The 21,652-nt window shown below is 41.0% G+C and overlaps 1 protein-coding gene across 13 annotated transcripts in view; it reads right to left on the bottom strand.

Moving 5' to 3' along the window:
- Positions 1 to 623: 623 nt before the first annotated feature.
- Positions 624 to 21,652, bottom strand: part of ADAD1 (adenosine deaminase domain containing 1) — a 31,417-nt gene continuing 10,388 nt past the window's right edge. For 11 of the 13 annotated variants that reach the window (XM_065596346.1, XM_065596341.1, XM_065596342.1 and 8 more), the window contains 6 exons: positions 21,182 to 21,305; positions 19,959 to 20,129; positions 17,807 to 18,036; positions 15,647 to 15,884; positions 6,225 to 6,357; positions 624 to 3,099 (listed from right to left, as the gene is read on the bottom strand). In XM_065596346.1, coding sequence (XP_065452418.1) covers positions 2,986 to 3,099; positions 6,225 to 6,357; positions 15,647 to 15,884; positions 17,807 to 18,036; positions 19,959 to 20,129; positions 21,182 to 21,305 — 1,010 coding nt within the window. In that variant the 3' untranslated portion in view covers positions 624 to 2,985. Of the gene's footprint in view, positions 3,100 to 6,224; positions 6,358 to 15,646; positions 15,911 to 17,806; positions 18,037 to 19,958; positions 20,130 to 21,181; positions 21,306 to 21,652 lie in introns of all 13 variants that reach the window. The other 2 variants (XR_010601331.1, XR_010601329.1) reach the window with 2 other exon arrangements.

Here is a 21,652-nt window from a genome sequence, read left to right as displayed (position 1 = left end):
ATGCTAGAATCAGTGCGCAGCACAACTACACCTCAGACTCTGGGAAGCTGAATTTTATAAATACTGCACCTCTTAGATGTAGCTTGCTGTTTTGCAGTGCTTCTCTGATACCACAGCAGAGGCAGAGGGAGCCTGCTAGAGAGATATGGCATCGCAGGGTTAAAGTCTCAGTGCTCTGGGGATTCCTCAGTGAGAGAGAAAGGAGCAAAAAGCTGAAATGAAGTGTCTACTTTTTATTAATTTTCAGGAAGTGAAGTTCTAAACAAAGTGGTGGGGAGAAACTGAACTGCCAAGTTATTCTGCTGACAGAGGCAGAATTTCTGGTGACCTGAGGTGAAGGGTATAGCTTGGTCCTACTACAGTGCCCATCAACAAAACTGGAGAGCTTCCAAGTTCCAAAAGTGAAACGCATTACCCATTACATGAAAAGAGAAGCTGGGTACTAGAAAAAACAGAAAAATCAGGGAAATGAAAAAAAATTAATGACAAGTGCTGGTATAGTGGTCCCTCTTTCAACAATTGAGTAAGACCAGGAAGTTTTAATTCATTAACATTTCACTTCTGAAACAAAGCTTTTATTTAAAACCATCTTCCCTACATCAAGAAAATAAAAAACCCACATCTGATAGAACTCTTGGTTTTATTGAAGGTCCTACTGTTCATTTTACTCAACCATATACAAGCAGTTACTGGTATAAACACACACAAAAATGGAAAACAGGCTTTTGTTTTAGTATACCCCTCCTTCAACAAAAAGTTCAACCCCACTTTATAGCATTGCACTCAGAGTACAAAATGAAACTGACTAAACATAAGTCCAGCTTTCAGCATCTTGAGTGAAATACAAAAAGTCAAACAGCAAAATTAAGCTAACTTATTTTTTCAAGTATAGTAACATTCTATAAAAACATAAAACAAGAGTAGGTATTTAACACCCTTTTAAACTTACTTTCTTGAAAACAAATGAGTATTACTACTGTAACTTAAGGAAAATACTCCCATTTGGCCAACAGTTTTGCAACTGATGCTTTATGAATTTGCTTAATAGACTCATAATGGAACACAGCATTTCTCACCCTTTTGTCACTATTCTGACTATACCCCACAATGGTAACACTGACCTAAAGTCACTGACATCTGTTAGTAGCCTACACAAATGAGTTGGAGGAATCATGCTAATTACTAGTAGAGAGGCCTATGTCAAAATACCGCACTACCATTTGCAACCCTGAAATTTCTATAGAGGCCAACAATGGAAAGATGATAAAAATACTGTAACTTTTTCTGAATATACAAAGTTTGAACTAACGTGATCCTAAAATATGCCCAGACTTATCTCTATAGGTTTCCATTTAACAAGCTCTTTAATGAATGAGGGAAAATGTTTACTGCTGGTCTGGAACAGAACACCTAGTAATTGTCAAGAAATTATTTATATGAAAGATATATTATATCATCACAGAAGATGAAAAAATTAGGGTGATAGGGAAGGAATACTTAAAGACAACAACAGCTTAAATGAGATTTTGATGTAAAATAAATGTAATGTATGTATACTGTATGCATAGCAGTTTTACTATTTTGGTCTGGTTTCAAAAGACAACGTAACACATGGTCTGTAACCTCCGTGGCTTTTCTGAGGGAATAAAAACAGATATAGATCTGTTCTGGGACACATTGATCAGAAAGAGAAACAGCTGCTGAGTCAAATTATAAAATTTTGTAGCTACTTAGTGTGGCATGATATTTTTATAAGACAAGATACCCTTAATTGCAGTACTGCTTAAAACAACCATGGGGCTACTCATACTCAATGGAGCTACTCTAACCTTAATCTAGATAAATGAAAATTGTAGGGATCTCCTCTGTTCTGATAATTTGTCAATAAAATGTTAGAACAGGAAACAACTATTTAACCCATTAAATTATACCATTCACTCACACTTACTTCACCAAGTAACTGAACACTGACTTTGAAGAAAGCTAATTCAGAACTTTTAAACACACCTAGGGTACAGGAAAAAGACCGCAGAGGGTTGTAATCCCAGTCCTCAAAGGATGCAACCGAGTTAGTAAGGCTCATTGTGGGCTTCAGAGAGCTAAATGAGAGGAAAGTACCAGGCCTATTTCCCATGTTAGGAGCAAAGCTCATTGTCAATGCAATATAGGGAAACTTTCACCATTACTTAAGCAACACTTATTGTGACTAAAGACTTCATTGTCCAACACTATCAATCGTGCACTTTTCCACTATTGCTAAACTCACTGAAAGTTAGGAAGCTAAAATGCTTAACATTGATAAACACCAAAAGTATCATTTCTGAGAAGTAAAAGTTTGATATTAACAATACTGAAGTTTTACCTCTAAGTATACAGTAAACTTTTATTAGCCTCCTGCATGGACTTGTATAATACAGTGTTCCACTGAATAATCCTAAATTAAGGTATTCCAATGAAGACTGGTTTAAATTAACTCAAACAAAAGATGCCTTAAGCCAGTATTAACAACCGTCACTTTTCATTAAGTTAGTGTGATTGATTTTGGAGATCAAAACGTGTTTCACTCTTACAACTAAACCATAAAAGGACATTAATAGCATCCTCTGAAGAAAGCCAAATTTCACTGAAGAAACATCTGTGAGAAGCTGGAAAAATCAACATATAATCTGTGACATTGCAAATTTGACAGGAAAAATCTCAGGGTCTTTAGAGAACACCACAAAACAATACAGATAAGACTCTTTAATAGCAGCTTTGTGAGATTATCTAAAACAATCACTGGTGTCTTGAGTAAGACTTATTTGTTACAAGAGGTAGTCTAATATTTGTGTTTAAACTGACCATAGAAGTCTTTGAGCCATTCACTTGTTATTGCTATAAATGGCTCTGATTTGAAAGATTAAGACTACCAATATCCAAATATTTTACTCGCAAAATTAACTTTTTTATTGATATAGGTGATAAAAACCAATATCAGCTTAGTAGTTACATGCTGAACTGTTCAATATGCGGAGACTTCACAATCCATGATCCATAGCCATACTGCTCTAGGTAGCTTTTCAGCAAATGTTTAGCTTCCTGGTAGAGTGTTGACTTAATCTAAAGAGAAACAAAAGTTAAAAAAAATGTTACAGATGGCCACAAGATTTGCCCTATTTAATATATTGTGCCACTAGGGCATTCCATAGCAAAACGTGATTTTGAAAGATGCCTGTGACGCCAGTGTTCATTGAATGCGAAACAAGAAATGCAAAAGATTGGGCAAAGGGAAAAACAGGATTTGACAGATTATAAGAAACAGGGTATGCTTTTATGTACTGGAAAAGGAAAAATTTTTTTGGTAAAATCAATTTCATGTTTATCAACATCAGTTTAATTACTCATTCTCTAAACCAGTCTAATGTTTAGCTACGTATCGCATGAATCTAAAAACAGGTAAAATTACAGCTGTAGCTTTGACACCATTGAAAAAGTTTAGTATATCATCTGAAGGGTTAAAATCCATGTGCATGTTATATAACAACCTGGTATATGAATTATGCCAGCTCTTTTCCAGACCCAAAGTCCAGAGTTTGGTCTGGAGACCAGAGGCCTAGCTAATAGTGATCAGCTACGAGAAAGCTGGGGTAAACAAAATAACATTGCCTTTGCTAAGATCTGCTTGGTCAGTAGAAATGCTAGATGTTGAAGCAATAACTGAATAATTATGTTTCATCCAATGTTTCAAATTGAACAAAGAATTCCTGTGTTTCTCCTGAAGGGAAAACAATCTTCCCACAGATCCAACCTTGAGTTTATGAAATATTGGCACATGTCACTATAATAATATGGCATCCTTCCACCTCCCTTCCAAGGGACCAATGCCCTGCCTTAAGACATAAAGGAGACAATCTCTATTTTCATATGCTTTCACTGTTTCTTTGCTTTACCCCTAGACATGTACCTGTCGGACAATCAAAGGAGTTACTCCGTTCCTATGGACCCCAAATCAGAATTCAACATATATATTTTATACTAATGACATTTTATCAAAGTATTAATCAAATGTTAACTTGCTAACTTGAGACCATGGGCAGAGACATTGTGTAACCTTTTAACCATTGGCTATTGTGCTATCTTGTCTTGCTGCAAAACCTATCCCGGGGTGTGGAACTGCCTACCCCGTTCACCTTCCCCCGCCCATGGAAAATCTATATATTTCATTGTAATCAATTGATTGACAGTGTCTCTGAGCCTAATAAGCCAGGTGACACTCCGCCAGCGCTGTGTATAATAAACCCCTATGCTTTGACCTCTACACGGTGTGGATTTATGTCCTTCATCATCTAAATTAACAATTATTATAGAAATAAAGTGTAGCCAATGCTGACAAAAGTGGTCATAACATATGTTAGAAAAGCAAATTCTATGTGCACCTTCACGGAAAAAAGAGAAAATATGTATCTTGTCTCAGTAAAAAAATAGAAAGGACTAAGGTACAAAAATGGTTCAATGCCTGGAGGGCATAAACCTAACCGTATGAAATGAGATTAGATATTCTGCTTCTCAGCATGTCTATGAATGAGCTAGCTTTCCCCAGCAACTTTACAGCAGGATGGGAATTTAATGTCAATATGCTCCTCATTACAAGCAGTCTATTTCATAGGGAGGAGGGGAAGACAGTTACCTTAGCATCACGGTTCCAAAATAATACAGCTAGTAAGAACAGCATTCTTTCTTCAATTAGTGCTCCCTCAGCGTTCTCAGCCCAAGGAACATAAGATCATACTCAGTCCCAAATTCTGATGTTGAATTATCACCTTCTCCCCCACTTCTGTTGATATCCCTTTCCCACCAGAGTATTCCCTGGGAGAACAGGGCCTGTACTTACAAAAAATAAGCGTCTCTCTAGTGCTAAGAGCGGAACAAAAGTCTGCAGAACTTTCCAATGTCAATATCAAGCTAGCCATTGTGAGGAAATGGTTGGCAGCCATTTGTGGATGGAGATCAAATGTGAAAGTTTCAACCCAAAAGATATTTCTCAATTTGTAACCTTAAGGAACAGTTTTGTATGGACTTCCTAACATTAACCTGAACAATAATTCAAGTTCCAGCAACTATCAAGGCAATTTTGTAAGTCCTGCAGAATTTCAGTATAACTAATAGTTCCTGGATTTCTGTTATGGGGTGTATTAGGCCTCGTGGTCCTACCGCACTCCGCCACAGAAGCAGCCAATCAGAAAATAACAAGCTCAGTTAAAAGAGCTGAGCAGATCAGTTCCTGGCTGGGACCAGAAGGGATAAGACAGAAATATTCTCCAGGCAAGGAGGCCTGGAGGAGACCCTGCACAAACAGGGAACAAGACAAATAGAAGCCAAGGACTGTAACCTAAGGTAACAGGACTGAGTGGGAAGCAGTCAAGGAACAGCAGCAGCAACCAGGTGAGGAAGCAGTACATGGTTGCTGTCTATAGGGTTCCTGGGTTGGGACCCAGAGAAATTAGCAGGTCCAGGTCCCCCCCACCAGCCACTGGAGCCATGGCCTAAACCCCAGGGAACAGAAAATACTCTGGATTAAAAAGCCCAAGAAAGGGACTGGAAGATATAAAAAGGCCTAGGGATGGGGCTGAAGACCATGAAGAGGGCCAACCATTCATTAAACCTTTGTTACCCCGGAAGGGGACTCCAGTTAGGAAGTGACTTAGGTTAAGAGCTGGGAAACCACAGAATGGCTAAAGACAGTCTCTAGGGAGAAAGCCCTGGGGGCAGTGCTCTACAACAAGGCAGGGACAGATAAAGCTAGCCCAGAAGGGGTGAAATTTGAGCCCAGAGACAGGACTGCAGATAGTGACAAGGGCACAGTGATTGGCCCTGTTGGACCTTTGTTACCCCGGAAGGGATTCCTTCATGCATGTTGACTGTGTGTGACTTGACCGGAGGGCTGGGCCACTGAAGACCCATCTGACGTGGTTAACAGCTGGCAGGAGGCACCAGGAGCAGAGAGTGTGCAGGTTTGCACACGACTGATAGGAGGCACTTACGAGGAGTGAGTGAAGTTGTGATAGGGGCCACTTGCAAATAATCAGTTTGCAAGCCTTTGAGACAAAGGTCATTACTGCTGTAAGAAATGCTCAACCATTCACATAACATCTCTAGCATACTAGAAATCTTTCTTTGCCAGCTATCTGCACCTTGAAAGCAACCATTAAAACGGCATTTACTGTTTTTCCTTTAACTAGTCTTACCTTTGCTTCATGATATGTACTAGCTTCAAGCAAATCGCTTCTTTTCGCTTCCTTAGAAACCAGTTTGAAACGATTTAACATTGCAGCCTTGCAAAGACGGCTTGCCATTGAAGTGCCACTTTTGAATGGTGAACTAAAGTTGAGGGGGGAAAAGCAATGAGACAAATTAAGAAATTTGTTATTCAATTCAGTTTCTATTTGCTCCAGCTACCACATTTGAAATTAAGATTATCTGTTTCAAACTACATAAGTGATATGTTCTCCACTTATAGCAGAAATGAACAAAGATAATGGAATTAAGAAGTATAAACCTCCATAATTACAGCTATTGGAAGGTTGGCAAAATCTTTTCAATCCTGTAGTTTACCAGATCAGAGATACCACTGGTTTTAGTCAAACTATTGCGTATACTCAGCCTCTTCAAGGTTGTACTGCTGATGGGAGATAAAGGAGAGAAAAGAGTCTTAATTTCAATAAAGGAGGACTACTTAATTTCATATGTTGGTGCTTCACTGATAATCTTGCTTCTTAAACTGTGTCAAATTGTAGGAAGGATGCGTTTAGTTTAGACTAATAGATTCTAAAGCAAGAAGGGACTACTATGATCATCTAATCTAGTCTTAACTCCAGCATAACATAGGTTATAGGAGTTAATTCATGTTTGAACTAGACTAGAGCATATCCTTTAGATAATCATCCACACAACAAACATTTTCAGTGATGGAGAATCCACCACAACCCTTGTACTGGAGCAAAAGCTTTCATGGATGAATACCCACTTCGTCAGACGCATGGGTCTACTGATGAAGTGGGTATCCACCCACAAAAGCTTATGCTCCAATATGTCTGTTAGTCTATAAATTGCCACAGGACTCTGTCGCTTTTTACAGATCCAAACTAACACGGCTACCCCTCTGATACTCCATAACCATTGGTAAATTGTCACAATGATTAACTACCCTTCATGTTATAAATTGTGTCCCGTTTCCAGTTTGAATTAGCATGGCTTCAAGTTCCAGCCACTGGATCTTGTTATACCTTTTGTCTTTGGCAATCCCGCGGGCCAGATCCAAAGCCCTGATGGGACGGATCCGACCCACGGGCCGTAGTTTGCCCACCCCTGTCATAGATAAAGGGAGAAGGAAGAAGGTTGCCCCTGGTTCAAATGGAAGTCTCATGGCAATACCAGGTTGGGGTCTTTAATCTGGGGCAGACATTTCCCCAAACCCTTATTAAACTCAGGACAACACCAGCTGAGCAAATATGGAGAACCCTCCTATTGGGGGATGAAAAGTTGATACTGCAGCCAAATGGACCTCAACTGAGCTAACAGCCTAATTGTTTTATATCCACAGGTAATTCAGGAAAACAGAATTGCACAGATTCAGGCACAAGATGGAGGCGACACCACCAATGGAAGAAACTCACAGAATAGCAGAGAAATATGCGTTAACTCCCTTATAGTGCTGAGTAATACCTGTTGCACTTCCACAGAGCAGGAGGATTCTAATCCAGTGACCCACCAAGGAAACATATCCTGAGGCAGAGAACCTCTAGGTTGGGGTGAAACGCACAATCCCCATCCTGGGAGATGAGAGAAGGGATGATCGGAAGCTTGAACGGCAGTTCAGTAGAAACCTGAAACAGATAAAGCTCCCAAACCTGTTTCAGCCAGGTTGGTACTATAAGGATAGCTCTGGCTTTACCCTTCCTGATCTTGCTCATCGCCCTTAGTGGTGTTGGAAGAAACCCATATAGCAGACTCTTCTTCCAAGATACAAGAAAGAGTGGTGGCTCAGATCCCATCTTGAGCAAAATAAAGGATGGTTCTTGTTCCTGGAGATGGTGAAGAGATTCACTTCTGGCAGTCTCCATCTTCGGAATGTACTATGGAGAATTTGAGAGTCTAGCTCCCATTAATAGTCCTGGCAGAAGCATCTGCTGAGAATAATTCACTGTGGCGTTCCGAACACATGGGAGGTAGGACAACAGAAATTTGGATCTGATGAACTACACACTTCATCACATTTCATTTTGTTTGTCCCTGCTTGTTGACACAGAACATGCAGTGCATGTTATCCATCAGAACCCTGATTTACTTACCTTGATGAAGGGTAGGAAATGAAAGTAGGCATTCCTGAGTGCCCTGAGTTCCAACAGATTGTTGTGGAAACTGGCTTCTTGAGGTGTCCATCTGCTCTGAGTCATGAGGGCACTGAAGTGAGCTCCCCATCCCATGATGCATCTGATGTCATAGTTACTGATCGGGCTGGGTGACAGAAAGGAATGCCTGCACAGACATTGAGTGGATCTTTTCCCCAGTCTAGGGAGTTCTTTATTTGGAGAGAAATTGTCTCATGCCTGCCCAAAGTGCCTCTGGCTAGCAAACAGGTTGTTTTGAGCCAATCCTAGAAGCAGCAGAAGCATACCTTTTCATGATTGGTCACAAAAGTACAAACTGCTAGAGGCTCCAGTTGCAGTTTTAATCAGGTTTGAGAACCAAGGTCTCCTCGGTAAATGAGCTACCAGTATTACCATCACCTGTTCTCATTTTATTTTCTGGACCACCTTCCTCAGTAACGAAGAGTGGAAACTTGTAAAATAGGCCCTGTGGCAAGAAGGCATCTGCTCCCGTAGTTCTGGGGTCTGCCTCCTTTATGAAGTAATTGTCTCTTTGCGTTCGTATGATTTGTGAAGGATGGATGAAGTGAGGCCGAACATCTGAACAATGAGACTGAAAACCTCCTAAACCAGGCACCTCTTGGAGTTGCTGTCTCTGTCTTCCTTTTGGTTCAGGTCCCCTTTGATGTGGAAAGGAGGAACTGTTCTGCCTACTTCATTATTTTCATTGCTTCCATATGTAGTGTCAGACTCCTAGTCCCCTCTTGGTTTATATATGTGTCCAGTGTCATACTGTCTGATTGAACCAGCACGTGGTTTCCCCCTAAGGTGGGCTGGAGCCTTTGCAGATTTAGCTTGACCACTCTGAGATTTATGAGATTTATGCTGTGAGTCTTTTCCTCCCTGCTCAAGAGGCCCTGGATGTTTGGGTCTCCAAGTGAGCTCTCCAGCCCTCCATGCTGACATTGGTTGCAAAGATCTGGAAGGCTGATGGGAACAGCTTTAAAAGACGTTATCATGGGCTGATCACAACTGTTAGGAGTTGAAGACCTCCGTTGGAACCAATGTTCCCTCTAATTTTTACCACTCATGTGCGGAATGAATTTTGTTAGGTGCACCAATACGGATGTGATCATATTGGTGCACATAACAAAATTCATGTGGTGGAGCTGGGGCCGAGGGGTTTGGCGTATGGGAGGGGGCTCAGGGCTCTGGCAGAGGGTTGCAGTGCAGGGGCGCAAGGGCGCAGGCTGGGGGTGCAGGCTCTGGGTTGGTACCAGGGATGAGGGGCTCACAGCTGGGGTAGAGGTGCAGGGGGGTGAGGACTCCAGCTGGGAGTGCGGGCTCTGGGGTGGAGACGGGGATGAGGGGCTTAGGGCTGGGGCAGAAGTTTGAGATGAGGGGGAGGGTTCTGGCAGGGGGTGCAGGCTGATGGTCTGGGGGTAAGGAAGAGAGAGAGAGAGAGAGAGAAAAAGAACTCTGCCCAGCTCTCCCCACAGCAGCAGAACCTGGGAAAGAGCGCCCCAGGGCTGGGTTCAGGAAGGGGCACTGGGGCTGGATTTAGGGTGAGGCCGCCCAGGTTCGGGGCCGGGCCATGCCACCCTGGCTGGATTCGGGCTGGGGTAGGGGTGCTGCAGCAGGTCTGGGCTGAGGCACAGTTGGGACTGGGGGGCTGCACCGGCTGTGGCAGGTTGGGGGCCTGGCTAGGTTGGGGCTGGGGGAGGGGCACCCCCACCCCAGCTGCTCCAAGCCCCCGGGAGGGTTCCCTGAGCACAGGTGCTAAATAGGGTGCCACATGGCCATGCAGCTTACAGGGAACTTAGGTTGGAACCTGTACTTGATCTTACATGTTTTCCAGAGAGGGGTCCTACAACTTGAGTATGAAAGTTTGAAGACTTCTGAGGCGTCACTGTTCCCAAGGAGTGATTCCCTATGCACGACACCAGAAGTGCGAATAGTTGGAGGCATAGTGCTACGGTAAGCCTCCTGCAGTTCTGGAGCAAGAAAATAAATTCCTGGATGGAACCAGAGGACTTTCCTTGGCATTGATGAAGATCTGTGCCTGAAGAAAATTCAAAGTCCAAGATGTGACCATTTCCACAGTTGACCGCAATGGAGCTCTGATCACGATGTCATCCAGGAAGGGGAACAGGTGAGTCCTGCAATCTGAGCATGGCAATTATCACTGCCACCATCTTTGCTGAGGACAGTCCAAAAGGGAGTGTTCAGTATTGATGTTTCCTGCTGTAGTCAAACCTCAGAAGCCTGTGATGGCACAGTCTCTTTGGGACATGGATACATGCATCCATTAGATCTACTGAAGTCAAGAAGTCCCATGTTCCCACCCCAAGACAGGGATAAGAACATAAGAACGGCAGTACCGGGTCAGACCAAAGGTCCATCTAACCCAGTATCCTGTCTACCGACAGTGGCCAATGCCAGGTGCCTCAGAGGGAGTGGACTTAACAGGCAATGATCAAGTGATTTCTCTCCTGCCATCCATCTCCACCCTCTGACAAACAGAGGCTAGGGACACCATTCCTTACCCATCCTGGCTAATAGCCATTAATGGACTTAACCACCATGAATTTATCCAGTTCTCTTTTAAACACTGTTATAATCCTAGCCTTCACAACCTCCTCAGGTAAGAAGTTCCACAGGTTGACTGTGCGCTGCGTGAAGAACTTCCTTGTATTTGTTTTAAACCTGCTGCCTATTAATTTCATTTGGTGACCCCTAGTTCTTGTATTATGGGAATAAGTAAATAACTTTTCTTTATCCACTTTCTCCACATCACTCATGATTTTATATACCTCTATCATATCCCCCCCTTAGTCTCCTCTTTTCCAAGCTGAAGAGTCCTAGCCTCTTTAATCTCTCCTCATATGGGACCTGTTCCAAACCCCTAATCATTTTAGTTGCCCTTTTCTGAACCTCTTCTAGTGCCAGTATATCTTTTTTGAGATGAGGAGACTACATCTATACGAAGTATTCGAGATGTGGGCGTACCATGGATTTATATAAGGGCAATAATATATTCTCGGTCTTATTCTCTATCCCCCTTTTAATGATTCCTAACATCATGTTTGCTTTTTTGACCACTTCTGCACGCTGCATGGACATCTTCAGAGAACTATCCACGATGACTCCAAGATCTTTTTCCTGACCTGTTGTAGCTAAATTAGCCCCCATCATATTGTATGTATAGTTGGGGTTATTTTTTCCAATGTGCATTACTTTACATTTATCCAAATTAAATTTCATTTGCCATTTTGTTGCCCAATCACTTAGTTTTGTGATGACACTGTAGAGGCCAGGGTTTCCATCTGAACCTTTGTTTTCTTCATCCACTTGTTGAGTCTTTTGAAGTCAAGAAATGCTCTGATTCCCTCTGAGCACTTCTGTGCAATGAAGATGGAGTAGAACCCAGAGAAGCTTTCTTCTGAGTGAACACACTCTTTCACTCCCCAATGCAGACAACAAGATATTTCTTTGTGGAACAGACTGTTTTACAGGGCTGTTGGAGCCGGGTGACTGGATGAGATGGGGTGGAGACTAAAGCTTAAGGAAGTATCTCCAGCTCACTATTTCCCAGACCCACTTATCTGTGGTTGATTTTAAAACCATTCCTCTAGTAAATGGGATATCCTACTTTGTAGCTTCAGCACTGGAAGGAGGTATATGCAATCTTTGTCAGAGTGGATTGTGTGGGTGGGAATGGTGAAGTCCCTCTGGAATTTATCTCAGATGTGGATTCCTCTGTTTTCTAGTGGGCAATTATTGTCCTTACATTAGTACCTTTGAGGACAAGAAGTGAAATGTCTGAAGTCTGGTGTATATTCTTTCCAGAGAGCCCTTAGTGGGAAAGGGAGAGACTGTTTGGATTTTGCTGAATAGTCAGCCACCACCTTATCCAGCTTCTCCAAAAAAAGAAGGAGCCTGTAAACTTGGCTCTGCTTAGAGTGAGTATCTAGCTTCCAGAATCCGAGCCAGAGGTGGCCCCTGGCTAACAAAATGGAAGCCATGGCTTGGGCTGAGAACCTCATTGCATTCTTTGAGGCATCAGCTAGGAACACTGTTAGGGAGACTCTTTTCTTTTTAGGGAGACTTTTCTAAAGTGCAGCCAAAGTCAGGGTGATCTCAGTCCTTAAAGGCTTTGAGATCTTCTAGCCAGGAAAGAGATGCTCCTGCAAAACCTCCAAGGATGCTCAAAGGGTGGGGAAAGAAGCTTCAAAGCCCTTATGAGAGTGGCCTCCATTGCACTATCCCTAAGTTTCTTAGTGTAGCACTCTCCTTCTAAGGGAATAACCATATCCCAAACAAGGGATGCTACAGCGGTACCCACCTTTGGTGTCTCAGCAATAGAGCCCTTTGATGTTTGAATGTTATAGAATAGAAGTTGCTCTTGTTAATATACTTGCCCTAGTCAGCCTTGTCCCTTTCATCTCTAATCACTTCCTCGAAGGAGGAATGAAGGGTATTGCAGCAGCTTTAGAGGGAGAGGGTTTTGAGTGGAGAAATTTACTCTGAGGCTTACTTAGGGGAGCCTACTCAGGTTTCAGAGCCAAACAGCTCATCTTCAGCAGAGACAGTGCAATACAGCAGAGGCTTGGGGAAGTTAACCCCCATGGGGTTAATAGACCCAGGGAGAATGAGGAATGCAGAGAAGGGAGAATGGTGCTGTCCACTGCCCAAAAAACTGAGCAACAAAGTTAAAATAGAAGGAGGAAGAGGAGGAGCAAAAGAAACTGCTACTAAGGCAGAGAATTTGTCAGCAAGTGGAAGCAGAGGGGTCATGGCCAGACTGTGCTGTGCCAAAACACCGATCCACTTCTCTGAGATGCAGAGAGAGGTGAGCAGGCCAGATGTCCAGAACTGTGGGAGACACTTCTGCAGCCCAGTAATACAGCCTCCCTACTTCTCCTTGATATAGCCCTGTTTATGCATTCAAAGATCACATTAGCCCTTCTGGCCATAGCATCATAGGAGCTCACGCTCAACAGATTATCCTGGAAGCAGAGACTCTGAAAAGGACATGAGGTAGGATACAGGATGCGGCTCTCTAAGTGTAGTCTGCATTCACATTTAGCAGTAATAAGATAAATATTCTTTGCTTGTGCCCAGTTTACAAAGAGATCCAACTGGCTCTTTATCAGGGACTTGTTCTCTTCATTATTTACCACTCCCCCAAATTTTGGGGTCATTTGCAAACTTTGATCAGTTATGATTTTATGTTTTCTTCTAGGTCACTAACAAAAAAAACTTAAAAACATAGGACCAAGAACTAATCCCTGTGGGACCTCACTAGGAACACACCTGCTTGATGATTCCCCATTCATAATTACATTTTGAGACTAGCCAATGATTAATCCATTTAGTTTGTGCCATATTGATTTTGTTTCACTCTAGTTTCTTAAATAAAGAGTCACGCAGATACCAAGTCAAGTGCTTGACAGAAGTCTGCATATATTACCTTAACGCTATTAACTTTATTGATCTAAGTAGTAATTTCACCAAAGAAAAGAGCAAGCTAGTTGAACCAGAGCTATTTTTCATAAAACCACGATGACCAAGAATTAGAGGGTAATATACAGAAAATCTGCACTTAGTCATCCCGGTTAACATTGTTTCGTTGCTGATCAATTAGAGAACATGATGGTTTAAAGTTACACAATGCTCCCTTAAAACATTGTTTGACAGCCACCTGCTTTGTTCACTGCTTGCAGAAAGAGAAGCCCGTTGGAGCTAGCTGGTGGGGGCTTGGAAACAGGGTGGACTGGAAGCCCTCTTATCAGCTCCCCTAAGTTTCCTGTGTAGCAGCCTCCCAGCAGGCTCTGAATTACCAGGCAGTTCAGCTGTCCCTCCCCACACTGCTGTGTGCTGCTCCTGCCCTGGAGCTGCTCCTGGGAGCCTCCTGCTTTTGTGTGCGCGCGCGCTAATGTCAGGGTGATCCCTTCCCCCTCCCTCCCCCAGCTCCTGTACCTTATCTCCCCAGAGAAGTGGGGGGACACGACAGGGCTCAGGAAGGAGGGAGCTTGCTGGCAGCAGCTGCTATCTCAACTTGCTTAGCTACTTAAAAAGGCAATGTACTTAGAGTGGAGTCAGCATTCTTAAAGGGGCAATGTGTGTCTCTCACACACCGTGTGTGTGTCTGTCTCTTTCTGCCATGCTGTCTCTCCTCCCTCCATTCGTTCTGCCTTGTAGAGTGTGAGGCTACATTAACAACGTGTTAATCCTTGAAGACCCAGCAGAGTGCTACTTAATCATTTAGCAGCAAGGCATTCCCTGGGAAATATCCCACCCTCTTACTTCACCACCTCAACCAAGCTTCACAATCATCATTGCTGTGTACAATATTAAATTGTTTAAAACTTATACTGTGTGCGTAAAAAATATATATATAGCCTTGTCTGGTGAAAAGAAACTTCCCTGGAACCTAATCCCCCCCATTTACATTAATTCTTATGGGGAAATTGGATTCGCTTAACGTTGTTTCGCTTAAAGTAGCATTTTTCAGGAACATAACTACAACCTTAACAGAGGAGTTACTGTAATTAGAGTCCTGGATCAACTGCTCTACTATTTTGCTCAGAATCAGTGTCAGGCTGGCAGGCCTATAATTACCCCCGGTTGTCCCATCTACCCTTTTTAAATATTGGCACAACATTAGCTTTCTCCAGTCTTCTGGAATCTCCCTAAAGTTGCAATATTTATTTAAAAAAAAATCAGCATTAATGGTCCAGCAAGCTCCTGGCCAGCTTTTTTAAAATTTCTGGATGCAAGTTATCTGAACCTGCTGATTTAGTTGCTGCTGCCTAACATCCTCCTGACTTACTATCGGAATAGAAAGCATTTCATCATCATCATACAGGGTTTGTCTTCCCTATAGTGTTAGGTCAAGGTAAAACTAGAGTTGTACCCCTGACCACTCACATGCACACACACAATTCTCTGGCTCAAGGTAAGTGATGCTTTAAGCTCCAGCTAGCTGGCCAAGGTGGGGGCACGTGTGCTATTTGAAGCTCAAATGCTGCTCACCCTGGATCTGATCAGCTGCTAATCCAAGCAATTTCTGCTGCTAATCAAATCACTATTGCTTGAACATTTTGCAGGGTAGTCACTCACCTGAGTGAGTAACTTGAGTGTACTAACTTGTCACAGCTGAGAACTTGTCATTTACTCTATAATGTGGCCTAAAACCAGAACTGTTTGAGAGTTATAATAAATTACTTAGACAGGCACAAACATACACAGAGTAATCAGGCTCACCACTAATTTTAACACAGTATAAAGATTCTAACCTTTCAGTGATTTTCCCATTGAAACCATCCACAACTTCTAATGAAGTGTCCCCTTGTGACCAATTCACACTAAGAGATCTGTGCTCCAAGTCTATCTGAACTGGATGTGTAGCAGTCACCAAACTAATATGAGGTCTGTTGACCAGGTAAAACATGGGAAGCTTTGATGTGAGTGCATCATCAACACGTTGTTTTATAGCTATTTCTAGTCCTCTTGTATCACTGCAGTTTCCATCCCCTAAAAAAAACAAACAAAAAAACACCCTACACAGGCACATCACTGTAAGCAGAAATATTAGAATACAGATAAATTGTGACCAGATTTTCAAGGGAGCTCAGAACCCAGAAGCTTCAATTGTTCCAGGTTGAATTATTACTCTTAACTGTTATTAAAGCTGTTTTTAAAGCTGAAACTAAGTCTGCAGAACAGCATCATCATTGGCAACACAAGCTTTTGCTCAACTTCATCTGCAACAAGTACCATATTTGTTTTGATAGGATACCTTCTCTCTAGAGAGGTTCAATTTATCTTTGGTGTATTTGCTCAAGATGCCAATTAAAATGCAAGTTATGATGGTGTTTTATTTTTGATATAGAAAGTCAGCCTTTGCACTCTCGTCACTGGAGTTACTCTATATTTTAACTTATTAGAGGAATTTAACAGAAGCATTTGGCTCATCAGATTTGAATTTAGGCTATGTCTACACTGTAAGTTGTGTCAGTATAGCATATGTCGCTGAGGGGTGAGAATTACACCCCGCATCCCCCGAACGACATAATTTATACTGACCTAAGTGTTGGTGTGGACACAGCTATGTCAGCAGGAGAGCTTCTCCAGCCTACATAGCTACCACTGTTGACAGACGCTGGAGTAATTTAAATTGACTGGAGAGCTCTCTCCCCCATTGGCTTAGAGCATCTGCACTAGCAGCGCCACAGTGGTGCAGTTGTCAGCTCTGTAGCATAGTCATAACCTTTGACTTTTCTGGGTTTTGAAGTACATACTTCCATCAAGGACTAAACTGGCACTAAGGGGTACATATTGTCTGGAGAGTTCCTGTGTATAGGAAGGTTGAAGAAAGAATCTGGAATGCATTAATCTAAACATTAAAAAAGTCAGAACATAAAAGTAATTTAAAAAAGCAGTATGAGTGACCGTGTCCACATTCTGTATGAATGACAGGAACAGGCATACAATTAAGTACTAGGAGAGAGTGGGGGGGGGGAGGGAGAGATGAGAGGGGGAGACTTTGTGCCTCCTCAAACTGCTTCCAAAACTGTATTCCATATACATAATCACAGGAAAAGTCACCACAACTGTTAACATCTGGGAAATTGATCTACATGTAAACTAATTTAAAAACTACTTGGGATAATATCATGTTACTCCCAGCAATTCCATTTCACCTATTTGAGTTGCATAGCCAAATACTACTGTAGGAATTCAGGAAGGCCATTCACTGCCATCAAAACTGATTGCCATATGAGGGCAAAAAAAAAAAAAAAAAAAAAAATCTTACTGTTGTCTTGGCAGTTACTATTTCCCAGCATAAAATCTATTGCCAACTAGTTAATTTAGAGGTACCTTTAAACTTTAAAAGGAGGAAGTAAGATGATTTACAAAGGTTTTTCTTTAACTAGTTTTAGTATAAATGTTGAGTTTGATGACATTTTTCATAATACCCCTACAAATTCAACAGAAAATGTTTAAGTTTTTTTACCAGCTCTACTTTGTACTGTCTAATTACCGGACTGTATAGTTGGGAGTTTTCATATATGCAAGTTATTTAAATAATCTGAATTTAAATCGTCACCACATCCTTTGCAACATCTTATTTTTAAACACAGAATAACTGCATGTGTGGCGAACCAACGAAACCCAGGAAATTTAGAATTAATGTATGGTGACAGAGAGGGTAATCTGACTTAGTAAAGAACATATTCTAATCTCAAAGAAGTTAAACCTCAATTTTAAGTATAAATACATTTATATTTAATTTCTTCTTTAAAACGAAGTATAGAAAACGCAAAACAATTTTTAAAATAAAGCATTATATTCCACTTGGTTAGAATTTTTATTAATGTAACCAGAATGAAATACCACAGCTGAAAGTTAGGGCATAAGCAATAATTGTTTTATATCAGTAAAGGAAGGCTTACCAACAAGTATACTGCTGATGTAAACTGGCTGAATGAAGTGACTTAGCAATGCTCCCTGGACACCCAGCACTTCCCATCTGGTTAATTTGTCACTAGCTGACATGCTGTTTACTCTGTTAGCAGCTTCAGTGGGACAATAAACAGTTAGGTAAATCTTGCCTTCCACAGCAAGATGGAGACTAAGCTCTTCATTAGCTTCAAATGCAGATATAGAATTTGGATTGAGACGTCTAAAATAAAGATTACAGAAAAGCCAATGAAGTCCAACAAAAATATTTTCTTTAAAAAACACATATATAAATAAATAAAAGACAGCCAAGAAACAAAATTAACAGGCACTATTAGTTACTTTTCAAGGTTTAAAATTGCCAAAATCTGCTTATACTGCCAAATGACTTCATTATTAGATTGCTATGTCAATATTTTCTAGATGCAATGCAAAAAAATCACAGCACTCATTCTTCCACAACCAAAAGAAAAGAAAAAAAAAACCCCTCCAAATGGATTGTCCAAAACATAAAAGGTTTAATATGATGACTTTTAAGCTACTTTCCTATAAATAACTATATTACTTACTATTCAAATTGACCAGAGGAAGCAGTAATTCAGCCTAATAAGTCTCAAAATCCTAAACATCACTAGTCATGCAAAATTGAAATTCTACTGCAAGTAGGCTACTATTGCTGCATTATGCATCTGACTACAAGTTATCTGGAGGCTATGCTTGCCACATGAAAGCAGATGCAAACTTGTCATTCTCATTTGAGACAACAGCCAAGAAACCTTCACACTCCAACATATTTGAAGAAAACAGATGTAACATTGGCTAAGTATGCTATGTTCCCTCTTACTGGCTATTCCAAACAGAAAAGAGCTTAGTAATGCTCTTAGCTTAGAGAGTTCCTCAGGCAGCAGAAGCCTGTCACTTTGGGCTGAAGGTCCTGCCTTCTGTCCCAGCCAGACAAGCTATGGTGTGGCAGATATGCAGGGGCGCTAATTGCAGGCAGCACTGCTCAACTACCATTTATCTTAATTTCTTCTCAGAAAAGCACACTAAAACCTGCTAATTAAGGGACAGGTTTTGCCAACATAGGAATACTTACATAAGTGTCCAACATGCATAAGCGTGGCAGAAACTTTAAAATAAAAAGCCATCTCACATGGTTTTGTTGGGGTATTTATTATTGCAGCAAACAAAACTTCCTATACTTAAATATGCTATTCAAAGAGCCCCCATGCTGACAGGATTTGGGACAAAAGCCATCTGCTCGTACCTAAGTAATCTTGTGCCTCAAGATCAAGATACCTCAAAAATATTGTCAAAGAGCACCAAATGGCACAGATTTCAACCAGAAGCTCGAACTATTGTTTACAAGGAAGGAGAGGTTACTCACCTTGTGTAATAACTTGAGTTCTTTGAGGTGTATCTCACTTGGGATGCTCCACTCCAGGTGTGCATGCACCCTGCATCATCTTTAATCCGCGATTTTTTGGTAGCGCTCATTTCGCCCATGCATGTATCCTTGTACCCATACTGAGACTCTATAGGACTGCATCTGCATGCTGCCCTCAGTTCCTTCTCTACCACAAAATCTGACAGAGGAAACATCAAAGCAGGGGGGAGCAGAGCTCAGTAGTGGAGCAGCCACAAGGACACACATCTCGAAGAAATCCACAAAGTGAGTATCCTCTTCTTCAAGTAATTTCCTTATGGGGGCTCCACTTCAGGTGACGCCCTAGAAGTCTATTCTAACTTTAGCTTGAAAGGACTATTCTAAACTCCAAGAATTTCTGATAGTATGAGCAGTCAACATTATATTCCAGCAACAGTCTTAAGTACCATGGTTGAGTAATACATCATACAATGAAAACAGTTTTTCTAGTCATACTACACAATTTTAGTGTGTACATATAAAAGGAAAAGCTCCAAAATATGCATTTGTCAGTCCATTAGTTACAGAATTAAGCTATTTTTCAACACAGTTCTACCAAATAAACCCCAAAACTCAGCTTTTCCATACCATCTGATTTATAGTCCTGCTATGTATGCTCCTCACTATGATGCAGATTAATTTATTCTCAATGGAAGATTTAAGTATCTTATTACAACTCTGAATAAGCATCTGTGAGATCTGAAGACTCAAATACTTACAACTGTGACTTTATCTGAGCAGATCCTTTTGGCAACTGATTCATGTAGAGAAAAATATTTATATTTTGTTTTAAACTGAGTAGGCTTGATGCTGGTTCCATACAAAATATGGATTTGTCCATCATAATAGGATTTTTACTGTAGAATAACAAAAGCTGCCTGTAAAAATACCTAAAACAAAGTGTTATAGATCAAGAAATGCTGAAATATGCAGACTTTTAAAGACTTAGCATATTTGTATAAAAAACTAAATTCATTTTAAGCTGCTGAGCATTTACACACAACTAATTTATTCAGCACATCTGTAAAATCTGAATAAATAATCTAGTAAAGAAACCTGAAATACTATATATAAGGCTTCTGACTTGTTTTTAATCCATAGACATCAATAAAACACCATTCAATACAAAAAAGAAATTGTTGACTACCCAAACACTGGAAAACCACCAAGAACAGGTACTTATATCTAAGGCAGGGGTAGGCAACCTATGGCACGCATGCCAAAGGCAGCACGTGAGCTGATTTCAGTGGCACTCACACTGCCTGGGTCCTGGCCACTGGTCCAGGGGGCTCTGCATTTTAATTTAATTTTGAGTGAAGCTTCTTAAACATTTTAAAAACCTTATTTACTTTACATACAACAATAGTTTAGTAATATATTACAGACTTATAGAAAGAGACCTTCTAAAAACGTTAAAATGTATTACTGGAACACAAAACCTTAAATTAGAGTGAATAAATGAAGACTCGGCACACCACTTCCGAACAGTTGCCGACCCCTGATCTAAGGGCTTGTCTACACAGAGCAGCAGTGCAGATGACAGGGGTGTGATTTCTAAAGCACACTAATGCCGCACATTGACTGGCCCGCGTAGACCCTGCTAGTTTACAGTAAAGGCTCCCTAATTAACTTTTACCTAGTACTGTTTGCAACAATACTATGTTAAAGTGCACTAGGGAACATCAGAGATTATTGAGAGTAAATACTACTGTAATGAGTAATGGTGTGTAATACACTACATACAGAGAAAAACCTCCTAAAGCCCCAATTTTTGGACAGCACCATAACATTCAAAAATTGCTTAAAAATAAAGTTAATAAACCCCCAAAACAGTAGCCCTAACTATATAAAACTACTATTCACAAAATGCATTGCCATAAATATTTAGCTTAATCAAAATGGTTGTCTGCAGTTCTTGTAGTTTACGTACTCATCTTCTTACCTAAGCAGAGAGCGTCTTGCAGTAACAGCAGCATGAGTGTCATGCAACACTCTCCCATCATGATGAATGCACTGACTGTAATTGAATTCTCCTGTGCCAAGAGCTACAACTTCATAGTGTCCAGCTAAAAAGAAAAAGTAGTTAAGTAGTTTCATTTGATTGAAGGATCCCATCTTTTTAAAGCAACTGCTTTTAAAGGAGGAATTAAAAGGATTCCATTTTTGATTAGAATATAAAAGGGGAGAAAAAAGGAGAGTGTTTTAGTCTAATGAGGCCACACATTTAATTATTGGTGGAAACTTGCTTGGTAAATGAAAATAAATACCTCTTTACGCTAAGAGTTTAGAGCATATTTTAAAAACATTTCATCACACACCTGTGGAACACTATACTTTTAACGTCCTGGTATATCACTGACCCTGCAAGTCCTTGACAAATTGTAAGCTGAAGGGGATAACTGAGAATAATTCA

The sequence above is a fragment of the Chrysemys picta genome, chromosome 5, assembly GCF_011386835.1.
Source record: "Chrysemys picta bellii isolate R12L10 chromosome 5, ASM1138683v2, whole genome shotgun sequence".
In the NCBI taxonomy this organism is placed as follows: Eukaryota; Metazoa; Chordata; order Testudines; family Emydidae; genus Chrysemys; species Chrysemys picta.
The sequence above is the reverse complement of the archived record's forward strand: the minus strand, read 5'-3'. Positions and strand labels throughout refer to the sequence as shown.